Genomic DNA, 17,017 nt, shown 5'->3' on the forward strand with positions numbered 1-17,017 from the left:
CCGAAAAGCTTTGTCTGCCCTCTTATCAAGTAGCTGCTGACTTTTCTATTTCAAACAATCAAGAGAAAATTTCACGGAAGGATTTTTATATGAGGTTTTTAAAGCTGTGGGGTTAATCTTTAAGTAACATGAGCCGAAGCTAGACTAACATTAGCTAGCAAGCTGTTTATAAACCTGGTGTTAAACTGAAAGAAGGCACAAAACAGTTTGAATAAGAGTAAACATTTACTCAGCAAATCAGTGTATCACGCAAAGAATCACAGCAATGCCAACAATAATCTCTTGAGCTGAAGCTTCTCCAGCTGAACCCAGGTTTGCGCAACACATTCCAGAAAAATATGTGGGCGCCATGAACATGCAGACTGATCTGTGCGAGGGACGAGGAAAGCAGTGACATGGCATTTTCAAACCATTTATCCTTCCCACTGGGAAACAAAATTTCCAACTTAGTTTTTCAAATTTAAGACAACTCACATCAGCTTTCTGAATAAAAAGTAGTGGTGACTTACTTAAACAAATTGATCAAAAATCGTGTTCAGTCAACTTCAGCTTATGTTTGTGGCCTTAAATTTGTTTTCAAATTTTAAAAATGTAACACATACATTTAATTAGTGCCGGGTTTTGTCACTGGTTTCTATAATCGATTCGATTCCGATTCACAAGGTCCAATTCCATCCTAAAATCGATTTGATTCAGTTTTGAGTCAGTCAGAAATACTATAATTCTGATTCATTTATCGGTACTGACACTTTGAGATGGGAAACTATTCTTGAAGTATACCGAGAGAGAGAGATATGTGCAGGAAGTGTGATTTTATCGTGGTGGAAGCAAAACAGCAAAAGTAAGAGGGGATTAATGACGATATTTATCAAATGTGAAGCGTAGTTTTGATCTTCTTTTGCTGCTGATTCAGTGAACTTTTGTTGGAGCATCGGAATGAGGCTTCCAACCCCGACGGCATGTCAGTACGTGCCATCGAGTGACAGCCTACATCTCACTGATGCGCATTGTGTTTATATCTTTTTGCGGAATCCGTTTACCTGCTCTCATTTGTTGTTTTAGCTGTTTGGTGGTTGTTGGAATTCAGGCATTTCTGGCATAATACATTTATATTTAAAAATAGATTGAGGATTTAATGAATCTATGTTGAGTTATTCAAGCCAAAATGGATTTTTTTTAAACCCACCCCGACTTCCACCGCAACAGGAACATTGTAAAAAACCGTTTAGTGCTGCTACACTTAAACCTAGTCAAGGGGCGTGCCTTACGACGTTTGCGTGACATCTGCGCTTGCGCAGTACTCTAACCGCGCAGTTCCTTTTACTCAAGGTATTTGAAAGCTGGCTCGGGAAGCGGTACGTCTGTACGACTTGTGGTGGCTCTCCATCCCATCCTAAATTAAACTCACTATCACGGTAAGGCGTCCCACTGCTTTAACAGTTGTTGTATTCAGTGACAGTTAATTCGGTGTCTGACATTTGTTACGGTTCAATAACTTAAGAGGAAATTCATATTGTTCGGAAATTAGCTAACTTTATGGTTAGCAGCAAACACATTAGCAAGCTAGTGCTAACTGTAGCTGGATGACTTGGACAGGACCGGCTGCTGGATCAGTCTATTCACTGGAATCGAGATCCTGCTTTCCATCTTGCTTTGAATATGCTTTTTTTTGCTTTGTTCGGGACAGTGATGAAATGGTTTAATATAACGTAGACCTTGCATACTGTCCAATACATGCGAATCTGCGACGGCCATGTGCTTATATTAAAACTCGCAGGAGACTAGACAGCCTTTAGCCTGCTAGCTCAGACGCTACGCCGCATAAACCGATCTGGAGTCAGCAGCGGTGCCAAATTATGGCTACATTACCTCAATCTGGCATTGGCAGTCTATAGTGCTTAGCTGCTACCAGGCTAAAATGAATGCATGAATGATTTAGCCTAGCAGACACACTGTAAACTTAAGAGTCAAGAGTTAAGTTGGGTTGTTAGAGCAATGAAACGGCTTTCAATCAAACCAAGTCAAATTACGTATGCACATGGGAACTTTTATGTTATTTTGCTGGAAACAATGCACAGGTTTTAAGGCATTGCTAAAAATGTTGTAGATTTAGTTAGATCGTTACATGTTGTCAACCTATTTGAGGTACTGCATTTAGTCTCTTGCAACGCACTTTTTGTTTTTCAGTAATTTACTCTTTCAGTCTTTTTTCCACTCCCTTGTAGTTTTGATCATGGAGCTGAATGATGCTAACCTACAGACCCTGACTGAGTTCCTAAGAAAAACCCTCGACCCAGATCCAACAGTCAGACGTCCTGGTAATACACTCTAATGACAGCTTGCATATCAAAAAGGAGTTTACAATGAATGTTGTTGTTCACTTATTTATTGAGCTATGAATTATTTATTTACTTCATTTACTCTAATACTTCCTTTACAACATTTTTTTCCCTCCCTTACAGCTGAAAAGTTTCTTGAATCTGTAGAAGGAAACCAGAACTATCCACTGTTACTTCTCACGTTGCTGGAGAAGTCCCAGGACAACGTGATCCGCGTCTGTGCTGCTGTGACATTCAAAAATTATATAAAGAGAAACTGGAGAATTGTGAGTCTTGCTGAATAACAGCCTGATTGAAAGTGTTTTTCCTCTGCACATGTTTAATATCTTTGAATAGAAATACACTGTGTTATCATTGAACCCAGGTCCATTTGAAATTGTTAGAGTTCACTTTTGTTATCTGCTTGCTAAACTGAAAGAAACAGTCTCCTTTGTCTCTCCCATGCACATAAAATACCTCAGTGTTAGCAGTGTGGCATAAGCCCTTCAGCTTCGCAGTCCAGGGGTGGGGGCAGTTAAAAATGCATTGCCATTCATTTACACCGGCACGGCACTACATAGGCAGTGTATTCAGCACTTAAACAACACAATATAAAGCTGATAGGTTGTAGTGATCTAGATTAAGATTTTTTTCCTCTTTATTCCATTAATAATTGTTTTGATTTTGTCATGTGTCTGCTGAGGTTCTCGAAAAGTATGTGTGTAATACAATTTAACACCTGTGAGCAGGTTTGTTTATGCTGGCCTAATTCTGTGGTTTGTCTACTCACAGGTTGAAGATGAACCCAACAAAATCTCTGATCCAGACCGAACGGCAATAAAAGCAAACATTGTAAATTTGATGCTGAGCAGCCCGGAACAGATTCAGAAACAGGTGCGTCCCAACACGCCATTGTCCCTAAAAGGTGTACTTTAAAGCAAAGGAAGAATATCCATAAATTCCCTCCTACTCATGTGTCCAATCTGTCTTCACAGTTAAGTGATGCCATCAGCATCATAGGACGTGAAGACTTTCCACAAAAATGGCCAGACCTTCTAACAGAGATGGTGACTCGCTTCAGAAGTGGAGATTTCCACATCATCAACGGTGTGCTGCGCACTGCACATTCACTCTTCAAGAGGTAGAACTCTCTTCTCAGTGATTTTAAAATCTTTTATGAATCTGTTTTCATAAAACAATTTAATGTGTTCTGCACCTTTTCTTCTTTTTAAGGTATCGCCATGAGTTCAAGTCAAATGAGCTTTGGTCTGAGATAAAACTGGTTCTGGACACGTTTGCTCTACCTCTGACTGAACTATTCAAGGTTTGTTATCGCAATTAAACCAAATGTTATGTAACACCTAACAAAATAAAACTTTTAAACAAGGTTTAGGAATACATCTGTCTTTGTTGCAGGCCACAATCGAGCTGTGTCAAACTCATGCTACAGATGTCAATGCCTTGAAGGTCCTCTTCTCATCACTCACACTTATCGCCAAGCTTTTCTACAGTCTTAACTTTCAGGTCAGTTCTTTGAAATAATAATATAAAAAAAAGAAAGAATTTAATGTAGTTGTATAGTAATTATTGATAAATCAGGATAGTTACAAAAAAGGTAGCACTACTATGTTGCCAGTAACATCTGGTTAGCTTCAGTCTGTTTAGGAATGTATTCATGTGCACTGCAAGTAAACTCTGCCGTGTCACACAGGACCTTCCAGAGTTTTTTGAAGACCATATGGAAACCTGGATGACCAATTTCCATGGCCTACTGACTTTGGATAATAAACTTTTACAAACAGATGTGAGTTATCTTCTCCTTTACATTTACTGCAACATAGTTTAATCACTTATTGCAAAAGTGTTTCTGACATTTGTGTGCGTCTCCCAGGATGAGGAGGAGGCAGGTCTCCTGGAGCTGCTGAAGTCTCAGATCTGTGACAATGCGGCTCTTTATGCTCAGAAGTACGATGAGGAATTTCAGCCATACCTGCCACGCTTTGTTACTGCAATCTGGAACCTTCTAGTTTCTACTGGCCAGGAAGTCAAATATGACCTGGTGAGAACAGTGAGACCTGACTGTGTTTCTGTTATTTTTGAAGTTCACTTAGCCCATACTTACAGTTCACCTTGTCTTTGTTGCAGCTCGTAAGCAATGCTATCCAGTTCTTGGCATCGGTCTGTGAAAGGCCACACTATAAGCATCTGTTTGAGGACCAGAATACACTCACAAGCATTTGTGAGAAGGTCATTGTGCCCAACATGGAGTTCAGAAGTAAGCCATCAAATTACACCTGGAAGTGCTTAGAGATTCAGGGCGCTGCTTGCTTGGATACACACATGCTTATGTGCTGAGTGTCACTGACCAGATTGACATTTAATGTCTGATTAGGTGCGGATGAGGAGGCCTTTGAAGATAACTCAGAGGAGTACATCCGAAGAGACCTGGAGGGATCTGGTAAAAACGCATCACCATCTCTTAAATTAAATTTGAATGAAAAAAGTTTTGCTTTTTACTTAATTTAAAATGATCTTAAAAACGTATAATGATGTTATATAGTTGTTATAAAACATTTTATCAGAATGCTTGATGATAGTCCTATTTTGCCATCCTTTCTCAGACATCGACACTCGCCGTAGGGCTGCGTGTGATTTGGTGAGAGGACTTTGTAAATTTTTTGAGGGACCAGTCACAGCAATCTTCTCCGGCTACGTGAACTCGATGCTGGCCGAGTACGCCAAGACACCTCGGGAGAACTGGAAACACAAGGATGCTGCCATCTATTTGGTCACATCGCTGGCATCGAAAGCCCAGACACAAAAGGTATGGTTGACATACGCACTCCAAAGTTATTGAATTTGATGTATATCATATGTAACTGCTAAAACAGTTGTGTTAAATGTGAAATCCTTTATCTTATCCAAACAGCATGGAATAACACAAGCCAACGAGCTGGTGAATCTGACAGAGTTCTTTGTGAACCACATTCTCCCTGATTTAAAATCCCCCAATGGTAAGAAAACTGCTAATACTTCACATCTTAATGTGCCAATGCCTGTGTGATACAACAGTTTCTTCACATTTATTCCTCTGTAACCCGCTGGATGATAGAGATACTATTAATTTTGAGATCCTAAGATTTTGAGATATTGTGTAAATGTTCTGCCATTTACAAACGAAAATGTGAATTTTCTTCATGTCATTTTCATTGTAGTTAATGAGTTCCCAGTGCTGAAGGCTGATGCCATCAAGTATGTCATGATCTTCAGAAGCCAGGTATGACTTCCTGCTTTTTTTCCCTCCCCAATGACTAGCTCAGTTTCGGAAAAAAAAATCCAATACTGAGAGTGCTTCCCTTTTTTTTTTTTTTTTTTTTTTTTTTTGTCTTCAGCTTCCTAAAGAGCAGCTGCTGCAGGCAGTCCCTCTACTAATAACTCACCTGCAGGCAGAGAGCACAGTGGAGCACACTTATGCTGCACATGCTTTGGAGAGACTGTTCACTATGAGGGGACCCAACAACACAACACTGTAAGTATCAAATAATATTGTAACACATCGAATAATAATTATCATAAATATCTTTGATAGAAATGTAAGGCAAGGTTAATGGAACTTCTTTCCATCCATGTTTTGATAGGCAACACAAAAGTCCAATTATAGTGACAATAATGCTGAACCAGTCATGTGGCTGGAATAGAGCCATGTTGGGTTAAATTGATGCATGCAGCACAGAGCATAGGAGAAGCATCTGGCAGCAGGACGTGTTACTGTAACTGTATGCCCCAGTATGTTGAAAGTGTGAGAGGGATAATAGAAAAAATCGAAAGTAAAAAATGTTGATTAAAACTCGAGCAGTGGCGTTACCAAAGAAGACACCCCAGCAGACACGGCCCAAGGCTCAAAACGCAGAGAACAAAGGGAGGTCGGAGGACTGCTGTGGGGATGTTTTGGCTTTTTAACCCGAGAAAGAAGCAGAAAAGAGTGCACTGCAAATTGTGTTGGTGCAAATTGGTTATAACACCAATTGTTTTTAAGCAGTGCCATCTTTAGTGCACACACAATGCAAGACCTTATAGTCCCATTTTGTCCATCGCCATTTCTTGAGTTTAAAAAAAAAAGTGATACAGAACATAAATTTAAATTAGTGGTTAATGAGTTGGACTGATCTATGAAATAAAGCTGCATGTTAAAATCAGCATATAAGAAGGTTTACATTTCCCAAATGTAATACCAGAGTTTCTACAGTTGTAAAAAGCCTGCAAAAGTCATGGACATTTAGGGTGGAACATTTTGGGGGAAAATCCTGGAAATGTCAACCCTAATTCTGTGGGGAGATTAATCAGTTTTCATGGCCTATGGTGTGGATGTAAGTTTGCACAATGCCAGGAAAGAACAGATTTTAATGTGTTGCATCATGTTTGATGATAGTTAAAGGTAACTAACGTCAAACTAGGGACGGTTTTGATCATTGTTTGATGAGGTAAAGCTTACAGCGACTGGTTATCAGCTCACTACTCAATACTCACTGTTTTCTGAAGTCTGTACTGAAGCCTTAATAAGAGTTTCTGCCATCACCATCTTGGTATCAAAAACAGATGTGATGAGGAAGAGTACATGTACAATTACAGGTCTGTTATAGCCGCAAATGTATGTCAAACCCTGTTAGTGAAGTAAATTTTAATATTAACTTAATTTTTTCCTTTGCAATAAAGAGCATTTATTCTCATTAGAATGTTGTCTCAATCATTAAAGGGGAAAACTGTATTAATCCTGTAATGTTGTGAGCACTCATGCCTAGTAGTGGCTATATTGCCTGTTAGTATCCTTTTCTCCATCCATTTAGTATTAAACTGTAAGATGAAAGGATTCCAAAGTGCAGTCAGTCTTCTTCTTTGTGTGTTATCAGTATCACTGCTGCAGAGATGGCACCATTTACTGAACAGCTGCTCAACAACTTGTTCAAGGCACTGGCTTTTCCTGGTTCTGCAGAAAATGAATACATTATGAAAGGTGAGCCTGACTTGCCTGTTATCTAAATGCTCCTCACTCACTGTCACACGAAGTCCAAAGTTAATAACATAGCCTAATTGTGCATGTTAATTTTTTTCCGTTTCATTTTCAAAGCCATCATGCGCAGCTTCTCCCTGCTGCAGGAGTCCATTGTTCCCTACATCCCTACGCTAATTGGTCAGCTCACTCATAAGCTTCTCCAAGTCAGCAAGGTAACACAATGTTTGTTAGTACTTATAGATACAGATAGATTTGTTTTGAGGGGAAACGCATCAAGTATTGAAAAATGTTTCGTCTGCTTTCAGAATCCCAGCAAACCTCACTTTAACCACTACCTGTTTGAGTCCCTGTGCCTGTCTGTCCGCATCACCTGCAAGGCGAACCCCACTACTGTCAGCAGTTTTGAGGAAGCACTCTTCCCCGTCTTCACGGAGATCCTCCAGAACGATGTTCAGGGTACGTCAGTTATTTAAGTGTAGATTGTGTTAAAACGCAGTTTGTGCCTCTTTAGGGACAACTCAACATCTTTATCCGTCTTCTTTTGCAGAGTTTCTTCCATATGTGTTCCAGGTGATGTCTCTCCTCCTAGAGATCCACTCTAACTCTATTCCCGCCTCCTATATGGCCTTATTCCCTCATTTGCTGCAGCCTGTACTTTGGGAACGAACAGGGAACATCCCCCCTCTGGTGCGCCTCCTTCAGGCTTACCTGGAGAAGGGAGGTGAAACTATTGCTAGGTCTGCTGCTGATAAAATAGTGAGTATGGTACAACAACCTCCTCCTCCTCCTCCTTCACTGAAATTTCGTGAACAAATACTTTTAAATTTTATATTTACAAGTTGTTATTTTTTTTTAATATTTATTTATTTTTGGCCAGAAGATGACTAATTTAAAATCTAGCTCAACCGAGTACTTTAATTGCTAATCAGTAAAATAACTATACAAGTTTTCTTCTGATTCTCGTTTTCTTACTCGGCAAAAAAGATGGCATGTTTTTCTTATTGTTTGTCGACTTTTTTCCTCAGCCTGGCTTGCTTGGAGTTTTCCAAAAGCTTATAGCATCCAAGGCCAATGATCATCAAGGATTTTATCTTCTCAACAGTATCATAGAGCACATGCCCCCGTAAGCTGATAAATCTTCTCCTCAGTGGTTCATTTATAAAGTGTTGTCTTTGGCAAAAAATGTTTAGGTTTTTGTTTTTTGCTGTTGTTAATGGTTTCCCTTTCTTTTGCCAGAGAATCACTCATTCAGTACAGGAAACAGATCTTCATTTTGCTCTTCCAGAGGCTACAAGGTTCCAAAACCACCAAGTTCATCAAGAGTTAGTATACCATTACCATTAGCAACATTCAAGCTTTAGTCTACTCCAGCAGTGCCAGCGACTGAACCTTTTTATCTCCCCTCTCATAGGTTTCCTGGTGTTTGTCAATTTGTATTGTGTCAAATATGGAGCTATAGCACTTCAGGAGATTTTTGACAGCATCCAACCAAAGTAAGTGTTCCAACAAACAAACAAACCCCAAAACAAAATGTTGTTTGATCCATCAGTTGCACAAAAGAAGCTACAAGTTCTGTTGATAAGCTAATTTGATGGCTTTCAAACTTACTGCAAAGACGCACAATTTTTGCTGATCTATTTTGAAAGTAACACTTATGTCAAAACTTAATTAATCATGCACCTCTTTTAGTTTCTTCACTAGCTTGGGTGCTTATGAAAAATTAAAACTATAGTTGACTGAAGTGATGACATTGCAAAGTGTGTGTGATTATAGAGTGCAGTAGTTACCAGTAGCTGTAATTTAATTTCAAACCAAAGACCGATTTAAAAGTGTATTAAATTCACTGACTTTGTGTTGCAGAATGTTTGGTATGGTGCTGGAGAAAATTGTTATTCCAGAGGTTCAGAAGGTGTCTGGACCAGTCGAGAAAAAGATCTGTGCTGTTGGCATTACAAAGATCCTCACTGAGTGTCCTGCAATGATGGACACGGAGTACACGAAACTCTGGTAAGAAAACATGAAGCTCGAACATTTAAAAACTTTACACAGCAGAAATGCACACTTTTCATTTACACTGCCTGAGATCGAAGTGGACAGTGGATTATTATATTACAGTAACCCAAAATCAGTTAAACTTCAGGGACGTCAGCTTGTCCAGTTAGGAACTATAAACCGCTCTGAATCCACTTCATCTGCAAAGAGAGCAAGTTCACACTAGGGCTGCCGCAAACAATTATTTTGATAGTCGACTAATCAGATCATGCATCCCCTGGACATAAAACGTAAAGTTTATTGCACCAGCATGCATCTGCTCTTATGTAACTATCATTAGCTTACAGGTTAAAGTGTTTAAGGTTTGTGCTAACTAAAAAGACTAAAAGATGATAGTTTATTAAACCTTTAATGAAATTTGCAGATTGTCTCGGTGGAGTTTAATAAACTCAGCCGTCTGCTCCTTGCTATCTAAAATATAACAGGACACTGGAGTATATTCTACCATCTCACACTTCTGTTTAATCCCTTCTCTGTTTTCTGTTTATTCAGCTGTGTGAAAATTATAACTTTAATCTCAGCCAACAGTTTTCTCAGTAAAATACTGACAAAAGCCAAACAAAAATATTTTTGAAGTTATCCAAGTGTTTAACCTGAGTAGCAGAAGATCTGAGCGGGGATCTGAAAACAATGTGCCGGGAGTTTGTTCTCGCCGGCTCTAGTGAGGCTTGAACCCCCGGCTAGCTATCGAGCTAGTGGGTAACAGGTGTCTCCAAAAACATCGGAGCACTTGTGCAAAAATCTGGCGTCTTAATAAACCAAGCAGATATTTAAAGTTTACACAGCTACATTCTCACCTGAAAATATGTTAAAAGTTTATTTTGTGACCAAGAAAGAGTAATATTAAAACTCAGTAGCTGCCACCATTGTTGGAAACTGGAAATGAAGGACAAATTTGGAGGAGTCTTTGAATTTGGACAGCCTTCCTTGCGTTGCTGTAACGTAATCGGCCAACAAATGTGGCCTCCAAAAGATGCGGCCCCTGAATTTGGACACAGCTACGATACCGGAGACTCATTTTTCTTCTTCGGGGTTTAACAGCAGCTGGCATCCTTGTACATGCAGTGCTGCCTTCTTCTGTTTCAGTCAATTATTACACTCTTAAATCCTGCTACTTATTCCTGCATCTTTCAGGATCTTACAAAGCTTCAGATGACTATTAAATTAATCTTTGACGATTTTGATAGTCGACGTAATCGTGACTAGTCGACAAATTGTGGCAGCCCTAGTTCACACTGAGCACATGAGTCTGAAGATGCTATGGGAAATAATGGGCTCCTTGCACTTCACGTGTTCTCTGGAAAATGCCAGATGATGCTGGGATGTAAGCAAAGGTCCCACTAAAGGATTTGGGACCACAAACATGCACACGTAACCCACAGCAGCACTCCTGTTCCTCCTTGGGGAGATGGCTGCTGGGAATATTACATATTAGTAGATACCAATGTTTATTTGTTGTCCTGAGTAAAACAAAGACGAGTTATTGTATCTCTTCAGGACCCCACTGCTCCAGGCCCTCATCGGTTTCTTTGAGCTTCCTGAAGACGACAGCATCCCAGACGATGAGCACTTCATTGACATCGAAGACACACCGGGCTATCAGACTGCCTTCTCACAGCTGGCCTTTGCCGGGAAGAAGGAGCACGACCCAATTGGAGATGCTGTTGGCAATCCAAAAATCCTGCTGGCCCAGTCACTGCACAAGCTTTCTACTGCCTGCCCTGGAAGGGTAAGTTCACAAATGCAGGCAGTTTTGTTCTTCTTCTGGTTTGATTCAATGTGTTTGGAATCCAAGAATTGTCACTTTGGAAACCATATTGATAAACATTGTACTTTTTTTTTTTCTCCTCTCTGTGCAGGTTCCTTCAATGCTGAGCACGAGTCTGAATGCAGAAGCTCTCCAGTTCCTGCAGGGCTACTTACAGGCGGCTACTGTGCAGCTGGTTTAAAACCAAAGCAAAATCTCAGTACCCTGCAGGAAAAGCCACAATGACCCCCCCGGTCATGTGACAGACCTGCTTCAGTTGAACTCGAGACCTGAAAGTTAAATGGATTTACCAGAGAAGTAAATTTTGCCTGAATTCAGGGTGTGTACTCCAATGGAAGTCATTTTAAGGTTTTTCTTTTAAGAAAAGGAAAAAATGAACACGACCAAAACTGAATTACTTTAAGATATCTGGGCCTTTTTCTTTTCATGTGATAAAGGCTAACAAGGATTCGAATGTCAGGTTGTGAAGCACTTACCAGTTTATTTCAAAAACATCAGCAACAGCAGCAGATGTAAAAATAAATAAAAGAAATTGAACGTGTGGGACGCTGAACATGTCTTTCAAATAGGAGGGTTTAAATCATTTCTTTTGTATGTTTGACTTCCTTTTTACGGTTATGAGGCTGTAGTCTGTGGCTCAAACATAAAGCTTAATATTTTTCTGTTGCATGTTTCCCTTCATTTGTTAATGTCTTTGTTGTTTCTGCACTGTTTGTTAATGTGAATAAAAAGAGGCACTTGTATGGATCTGTTATCACTGCAGTCGCTATTCTATCCACACTGTTGTGAATTGTTTTTATTTCATTTGCGAGGCCCTTTAGCATCAGCAGTGGATACTTAAGCAGCTCAGCATTCACGACAAATTGCTTCATACAATTTTGCCTTTGGGAAGTCCTGGAAAAAACGAACGTAAGCAGATTTTCACAGAATATTATAAAGACACCATCAGAAACGTTAGCACAATTTGGTATGGCCGTTGGAGGTCTTCATTTCAATGTTCTTGATGAATGGTAGCATGCACTTGTCGCCTCCCATGAAGCGATACGTTGCAACATTTGCCTCCCAAGGTAGTAAGCTAGAAGGGAAAAAAAAGAATGAACTTTGTTTTAAAACTGGGATTTTTTTCCCCTCTTGGGTATGCAGTGCTGAATGGCTGCATTCACATAATAAAAACCAACAAAAATTAAACCTCTTTCCTGTAATGCAACTCCAGCAAACATTCAGGTACGCTGTGATAAATTCCAGACCTTTTAAACTGTTCCAAGCCTTTATTTAGAAGTACAATAGATTTTGAGAGGACTAAGTGCTTATAGCGGTTTGCTTTACAGTTAGTTGCTTTATACCAGGAGTCAAGCATAAGGCCCAGGGGGCTTAATCGGCCCAGAAAAGGCTCCAATCTGATCCACTATTGACAGCTTTGGAAAATGTGAAGGGCACGAGTTTCGGACCTTTAAAATGCATTTGAATAGGTTTAACAGCTTTTTCATGCTGATAAAATAATGAAGTAAAAGATAAGCAATTAAAAGACAGCCAAATTTTTACAATGTGTCCACAGTAGGATATTTCCCGTAAAGTAACAGAAACTTCGTTTTTTAAATTATAGCACAGTGTGTGCAATAAGCTACCACAGCTGGGGTTTTTTTTTGGTTTTTTTGTTTGTTTGTTTTTTGTTTTGTTTTTTTACACATTTTTCTCTGACAGTTTAACCCCAAAGAGTCTTGCTGACTGATTTCTTTCATTTACTACAGAAGCATTTCTTTATCATGTAGAAAAGCTGAGGAACATTGTTTAGACGTCTCAGGGATTAAATGTGTAGTTTAACCGTTTTCAGTAGCAGACAGGATAGCCTCACTGGCCCCGCCCTATTTAGATCATCATCTCATTCAAAATAAGTTTGACATCAGTGCTCTATACAGTCTCCATGAGAGTAATAACTCTTGAAAAGGGAAATGGGATGGATCATCAACAATTTTATGAACCTGATGAACAACAGCTTTCTCATATTTTGGTTTGAGAGACCGGTGTTCTTTGTTTGTTTCCTATGATTTTCATGGCAATTTTTACCTGTTTCTCAATTGTTGATTTTGACTTTACTGTAAGTAAACTTTAGAGCTCACGCCAAACAACCTGCGCCTATGAGGCAATTTTTCACATTAAAAAAAACAAACAAAAAAAACATCAACATTGTGTCAATATAGATGCCCAAATACTTATGAGCTAACATGCTCTATTGTACATCCATCAAGAAATGGAAAACAAAAGCCCCATATTAATTTAAGCCTTGGTAAAAGCAGCTGATCATGTCATATAATCCACTTAGTACTTACGCTCTTGCAAGAAAGGGGATGTACATAAGACGAGGAATGCAGATCATCTGCTGTTCTGCTAGGATGGCTTTCATAGACTGCTGCACAGTGTAGAGAGGCTCAAGGGGTGGAATTATGCTGCGAAGCTCTTTCCTGGTAAATGCAATACAGAGGCATTAAAGGACATACTGAAATGCAGCTTTACTTCATTATTACCACCCAGCAAGCTCCAGTTGTGAATAATTGCATCTCACCTGATTTCACAGCCTGCGAACATCCCTGTGTCTACAATATAAGGACATACTAAAGTGGTTTTGATGCCATTCAGGTCTTCTGCTATCAACTCATGTGTCAGTGACTCGTGGAATCCAACAGCTCCAAATTTACTAGCACAGTAATCCTGTAGGGGGAAGTAGAAAGACCAGAGAGAGGAGCCTTTAAATGAGTTGTCGGGTCAGTTAACATACGCTTTGGAAATTATTTCTGTTAAGTTTGTGCTCGAACAGTCCTTTGCAGGGTACCTCAACGCAGGCAGTGCTGAACAGTCCAAGTGCACTGGCGACGGTCACGATGTGGCCGTGATTTTGTTCTTTCATCCGTGGCAGGAACGCTTTCGTCATCTGTTGGGTGAAATTAGGAAGGTTGTAGCAGTAAGTGAAGCAGTAAAGCTTATCATGGGGGCCAGGAACCATAAACCTTTGCTTAAAGCTCAAATCTGATTTGCATACTTTATGTGTCTACAACTTTTCAGAAATTAAAGTGGAATTATTGTGCTTTTCCTTATTTTGATCTCGTGCAGTGATGATATTTAGAAGTAAGTACTCAGACTCCAGACTGTTATAAATTACCTTTCTCACACTGTTTTTTTGGGCATTTGGCTCTGTGTGACATCATAGAGAGAGAGACATCAGTACCTGCACACAGCTCTGGAGCAAAGTATGCTAAAAGACAGAGGACTTAAAAATATAGGAGCTAAAAGGGCTTGTTTAAGACAGACGAGGAACCGTCAGGCTGCATCAGGCCAAGTTCACAAGACAATTACAAAGTCCAACAATAAAAATATGGAGCTGCAAACTTGCACAGAAGCTCCTTTTAAATGTAATTTAAGAATGCTTTAAAAGCCATTTAATGGGGCAAAAAGTCAAGTGAGGACATTCCCAAAGAAAGGCTATTAATGGCAAATGAACTCTTGATTAGACATGCAGAGAAAAACAGTTGACTCCAGGTAGGCTTTAGTGTAAAATAGCTTGTGTATTTACATACCAACCCCCCAAAACCTATGAAGATATGGGAATATGCACATGAAGGTTGGCTTTATTGTTTGGAGGATCTTGGTTTTGAAAACTGAAAATGGGACAATGTCGATGTTTCACAGCTTTATGACTTTAACTGATACTGTATTTGTGCTATGAATATGTATTCAAACAGTGAAACTTGGAATAAAAGCTAACACGTGGTTAAACAGGAGAGAAACAAGTCTCATTTGACGGATCAGGTGTAGCTTATTTGATAACAATAAAGAGAAAAGCCGCCCACCGTTTGTCTCTCGTCGATTTTACGCAAATCCGCTTATTGTCACTTATTTTATGAGCAGGAGATTGAGGCTTTAGGAGGATCAAAAGCAGGATCACGTACCTAACTTGATGCTGGCTTGTGGCGTGTTTTTATTTACATGTGTACATGAGTTATGATCATCATTATGACACATCAGTGCACAAGTCCAACCGGAACCAGCGAGGAGGACACTAAATGGGTGTTACATAACTCCTGTGAGACCGGTGGATCGCCCATTAATTTTTTTCTTTAAAGTGGTGGTTCACGAATGTGTGCGTAAAAAAAGCATCAGCTCTCACCCAGAAAAGCGCGTGGCAGTTCACCAGCAGAGTCCTCTCCAGAAGCTCATCCGGACAGTCCAGCAGCCTCCGTCCAGCCACTACGCCTGCGTTGTTGACCATTATGGAGACATGCCCGACCTCCGCTCTCACCCGGTTCGCTGTCTCGTAAATGTTCCGACGCTTGGACAGGTCCACCGTGTAGGTGTGCACCCGGACGCCCAGTTCTCGCACCAGCCTGGCAGTCTGCTCGTTTGCAGCCGCGTTGCAGTCCCACAGCACCAGGTGGGCCCCCTCTTTGGCAAACTCCAGGGCGAACAGCCGACCCAGCGCGCCCCCGGCTCCCGTGATCAGACACAGCTCCCCATCGATGCATTTAAGCCTCGGCCGAAGGAAAGTCTGCAGGATGGCACTCAGGATAGAGCCGGTTAGGTCGATTAGCATCAGCAACAAGTCTACTAACACAATCATGACGCTGAGACACACCTGCTCCTTCTGCGTCCAGGAGAAGCCAAAGATTCACACAAAAAAGAACGCCAAGCTTTGGAGTGTAGTTACCTCTCCGTGTGACGTTAGGGTTGGAGGCTTGTTTTATGTAACTGTGCCGGATTATAGGACGGTCGGCTGATGGCGGCCGCCAATAGAGCAGCTTTTTGTTTGATAAATGAGGAGCTGAGTGACTCGCTTGAATACACTTATAAAGAGCGGCTGTGGGATTGAGGCAGGGATTACGATAACACTCAGTGGACCCAGAGTTATTGCAGTCTTTTACTTTCTAATGAGCTGTTATTTTAGTTTTGGGTTCATGTTTTCATCGTAGTTTAGAATCAAAAAGTTTTCGGGGGGAATCTGCTCATATAAACGTTTTAGTAGTCTCACTGTTGCTTTCGGTCATTTTAATACAATACGGTTTCTGTCGGCGTTTTATGACCATCGGAATAGGTGTTACAATGCAAACACTTGGCGAAGAAGACAGCTGACCGCGAAGTCATGACGTAACCAATCAACAAACGTGCACGGAAGCCTCATCAAGCAGGCTGTGCAGTTTTGTAAGTTCACAAAATGTTTATTATTTCAAGTGCAGATTATATTTTTGTATTTAATTTAAATGAAATATTTTAAGAGTTTAACTTTCTTATATATTTTTATTTTATTTATTAAAAATATTTTAAAAGTATTAATTATTATGACTATTTTCTAATTATACATTTTGAGGTAAAAAAAAAAAATCTGTCCTCCTTATAATAAATAAACAGGGCCTTATTTCAAAGTGCGACTTATAACCTTTAGTTTAAACGTGTCGCAGTTACTACAGTAAACGACTTTATGATATACATTCCTCTCCTTTCATCTTAGTATAGAAGTTATTCCTGATCCATGATGTGAGGTGGATTATCCAACTCTGTACAAAATGTTAAGCTGATAAACTGTTCATCATGTGCGCACAAATCTCTAATAAGTAGCGTTTTTCATAAACTCATATTCTTGGAATATTTTCTCGTGATCTGCTGTAGGTCACACTTAATGTTTTTGTGTTATTGCAGTGCTCGTGTAACAGACATGACTACTTCAGTTAAGGTTGTTGCTGGCGTTTACTGTAGTTTAATCCTTTTCACAACCTCGGTCATGGTGTAGAATGATGTAACATAACTTTTACAGTCACTGAAAAATAGTTTTTGTTGTTTGCTTATAGTCTTTAACAATTTCTTCTTTTGGGTGCTCCCTTTAGG

The 17,017-nt window shown here is 39.9% G+C and overlaps 2 protein-coding genes across 3 annotated transcripts; one reads left to right on the plus strand and one right to left on the minus strand.

The window, feature by feature from the left end:
- Positions 1–1,282: 1,282 nt before the first annotated feature.
- Positions 1,283–11,896, plus strand: cse1l (CSE1 chromosome segregation 1-like (yeast)). Its single transcript, XM_040028687.1, has 25 exons — positions 1,283–1,415; positions 2,226–2,318; positions 2,463–2,605; positions 3,111–3,212; positions 3,314–3,459; positions 3,552–3,642; positions 3,735–3,842; positions 4,030–4,122; positions 4,210–4,377; positions 4,464–4,593; positions 4,711–4,776; positions 4,940–5,142; positions 5,248–5,332; positions 5,534–5,595; positions 5,711–5,847; positions 7,226–7,329; positions 7,444–7,541; positions 7,635–7,785; positions 7,877–8,085; positions 8,355–8,452; positions 8,566–8,651; positions 8,741–8,822; positions 9,190–9,336; positions 10,879–11,110; positions 11,241–11,896. The coding sequence occupies exons 2-25, from the start codon at positions 2,234–2,236 to the stop codon at positions 11,328–11,330; spliced, it is 2,916 nt and encodes a 971-aa protein (XP_039884621.1). The 5' UTR covers positions 1,283–1,415; positions 2,226–2,233; the 3' UTR covers positions 11,331–11,896.
- A 2-nt stretch (positions 11,897–11,898) lies between these two features.
- On the minus strand, positions 11,899–16,281 carry LOC120731598 (retinol dehydrogenase 10-B-like). 2 transcript variants are annotated; one of them, XM_040028690.1, is made up of 6 exons: positions 15,846–16,281; positions 15,309–15,742; positions 13,977–14,075; positions 13,710–13,855; positions 13,477–13,608; positions 11,899–12,224 (listed from the first exon to the last, which is right to left on the minus strand). In XM_040028690.1, the coding sequence occupies exons 2-6, from the start codon at positions 15,729–15,731 to the stop codon at positions 12,104–12,106; spliced, it is 921 nt and encodes a 306-aa protein (XP_039884624.1). In that variant the 5' UTR covers positions 15,732–15,742; positions 15,846–16,281; the 3' UTR covers positions 11,899–12,103. The 2 variants fall into 2 exon arrangements, with proteins under 2 accessions (XP_039884624.1, XP_039884622.1); XM_040028688.1 differs by having other exon boundaries at positions 15,309–16,281.
- Positions 16,282–17,017: the final 736 nt, after the last annotated feature.

The sequence above is a fragment of the Simochromis diagramma genome, unplaced genomic scaffold (assembly GCF_900408965.1).
Source record: "Simochromis diagramma unplaced genomic scaffold, fSimDia1.1 OVJJ01000483.1, whole genome shotgun sequence".
Classification (NCBI taxonomy): domain Eukaryota; kingdom Metazoa; phylum Chordata; class Actinopteri; order Cichliformes; family Cichlidae; genus Simochromis; species Simochromis diagramma.

What these genes read in the sequence shown, in the direction of transcription:
- cse1l (XM_040028687.1), top strand. Translation starts at nt 2,234, where the DNA reads ATGGAGCTGAATGATGCTAACCTACAGACCCTGACTGAGTTCCTAAGA. An exon ending in ATAAACTTTTACAAACAGAT is followed by an intron (nt 4,123 to 4,209) that starts GTGAGTTATCTT and finishes TGCGTCTCCCAG; the next exon opens with GATGAGGAGGAGGCAGGTCT. An exon ending in AGGAAGTCAAATATGACCTG is followed by an intron (nt 4,378 to 4,463) that starts GTGAGAACAGTG and finishes TCTTTGTTGCAG; the next exon opens with CTCGTAAGCAATGCTATCCA.
- LOC120731598 (XM_040028688.1), bottom strand. Translation starts at nt 15,758, where the DNA reads ATGATTGTGTTAGTAGACTTGTTGCTGATGCTAATCGACCTAACCGGC. An exon ending in ACTGCCACGCGCTTTTCTGG is followed by an intron (nt 14,076 to 15,308) that starts GTGAGAGCTGAT and finishes TTCACCCAACAG; the next exon opens with ATGACGAAAGCGTTCCTGCC. An exon ending in ATCCCCTTTCTTGCAAGAGC is followed by an intron (nt 12,225 to 13,476) that starts GTAAGTACTAAG and finishes TTTCCCTTCTAG; the next exon opens with CTTACTACCTTGGGAGGCAA.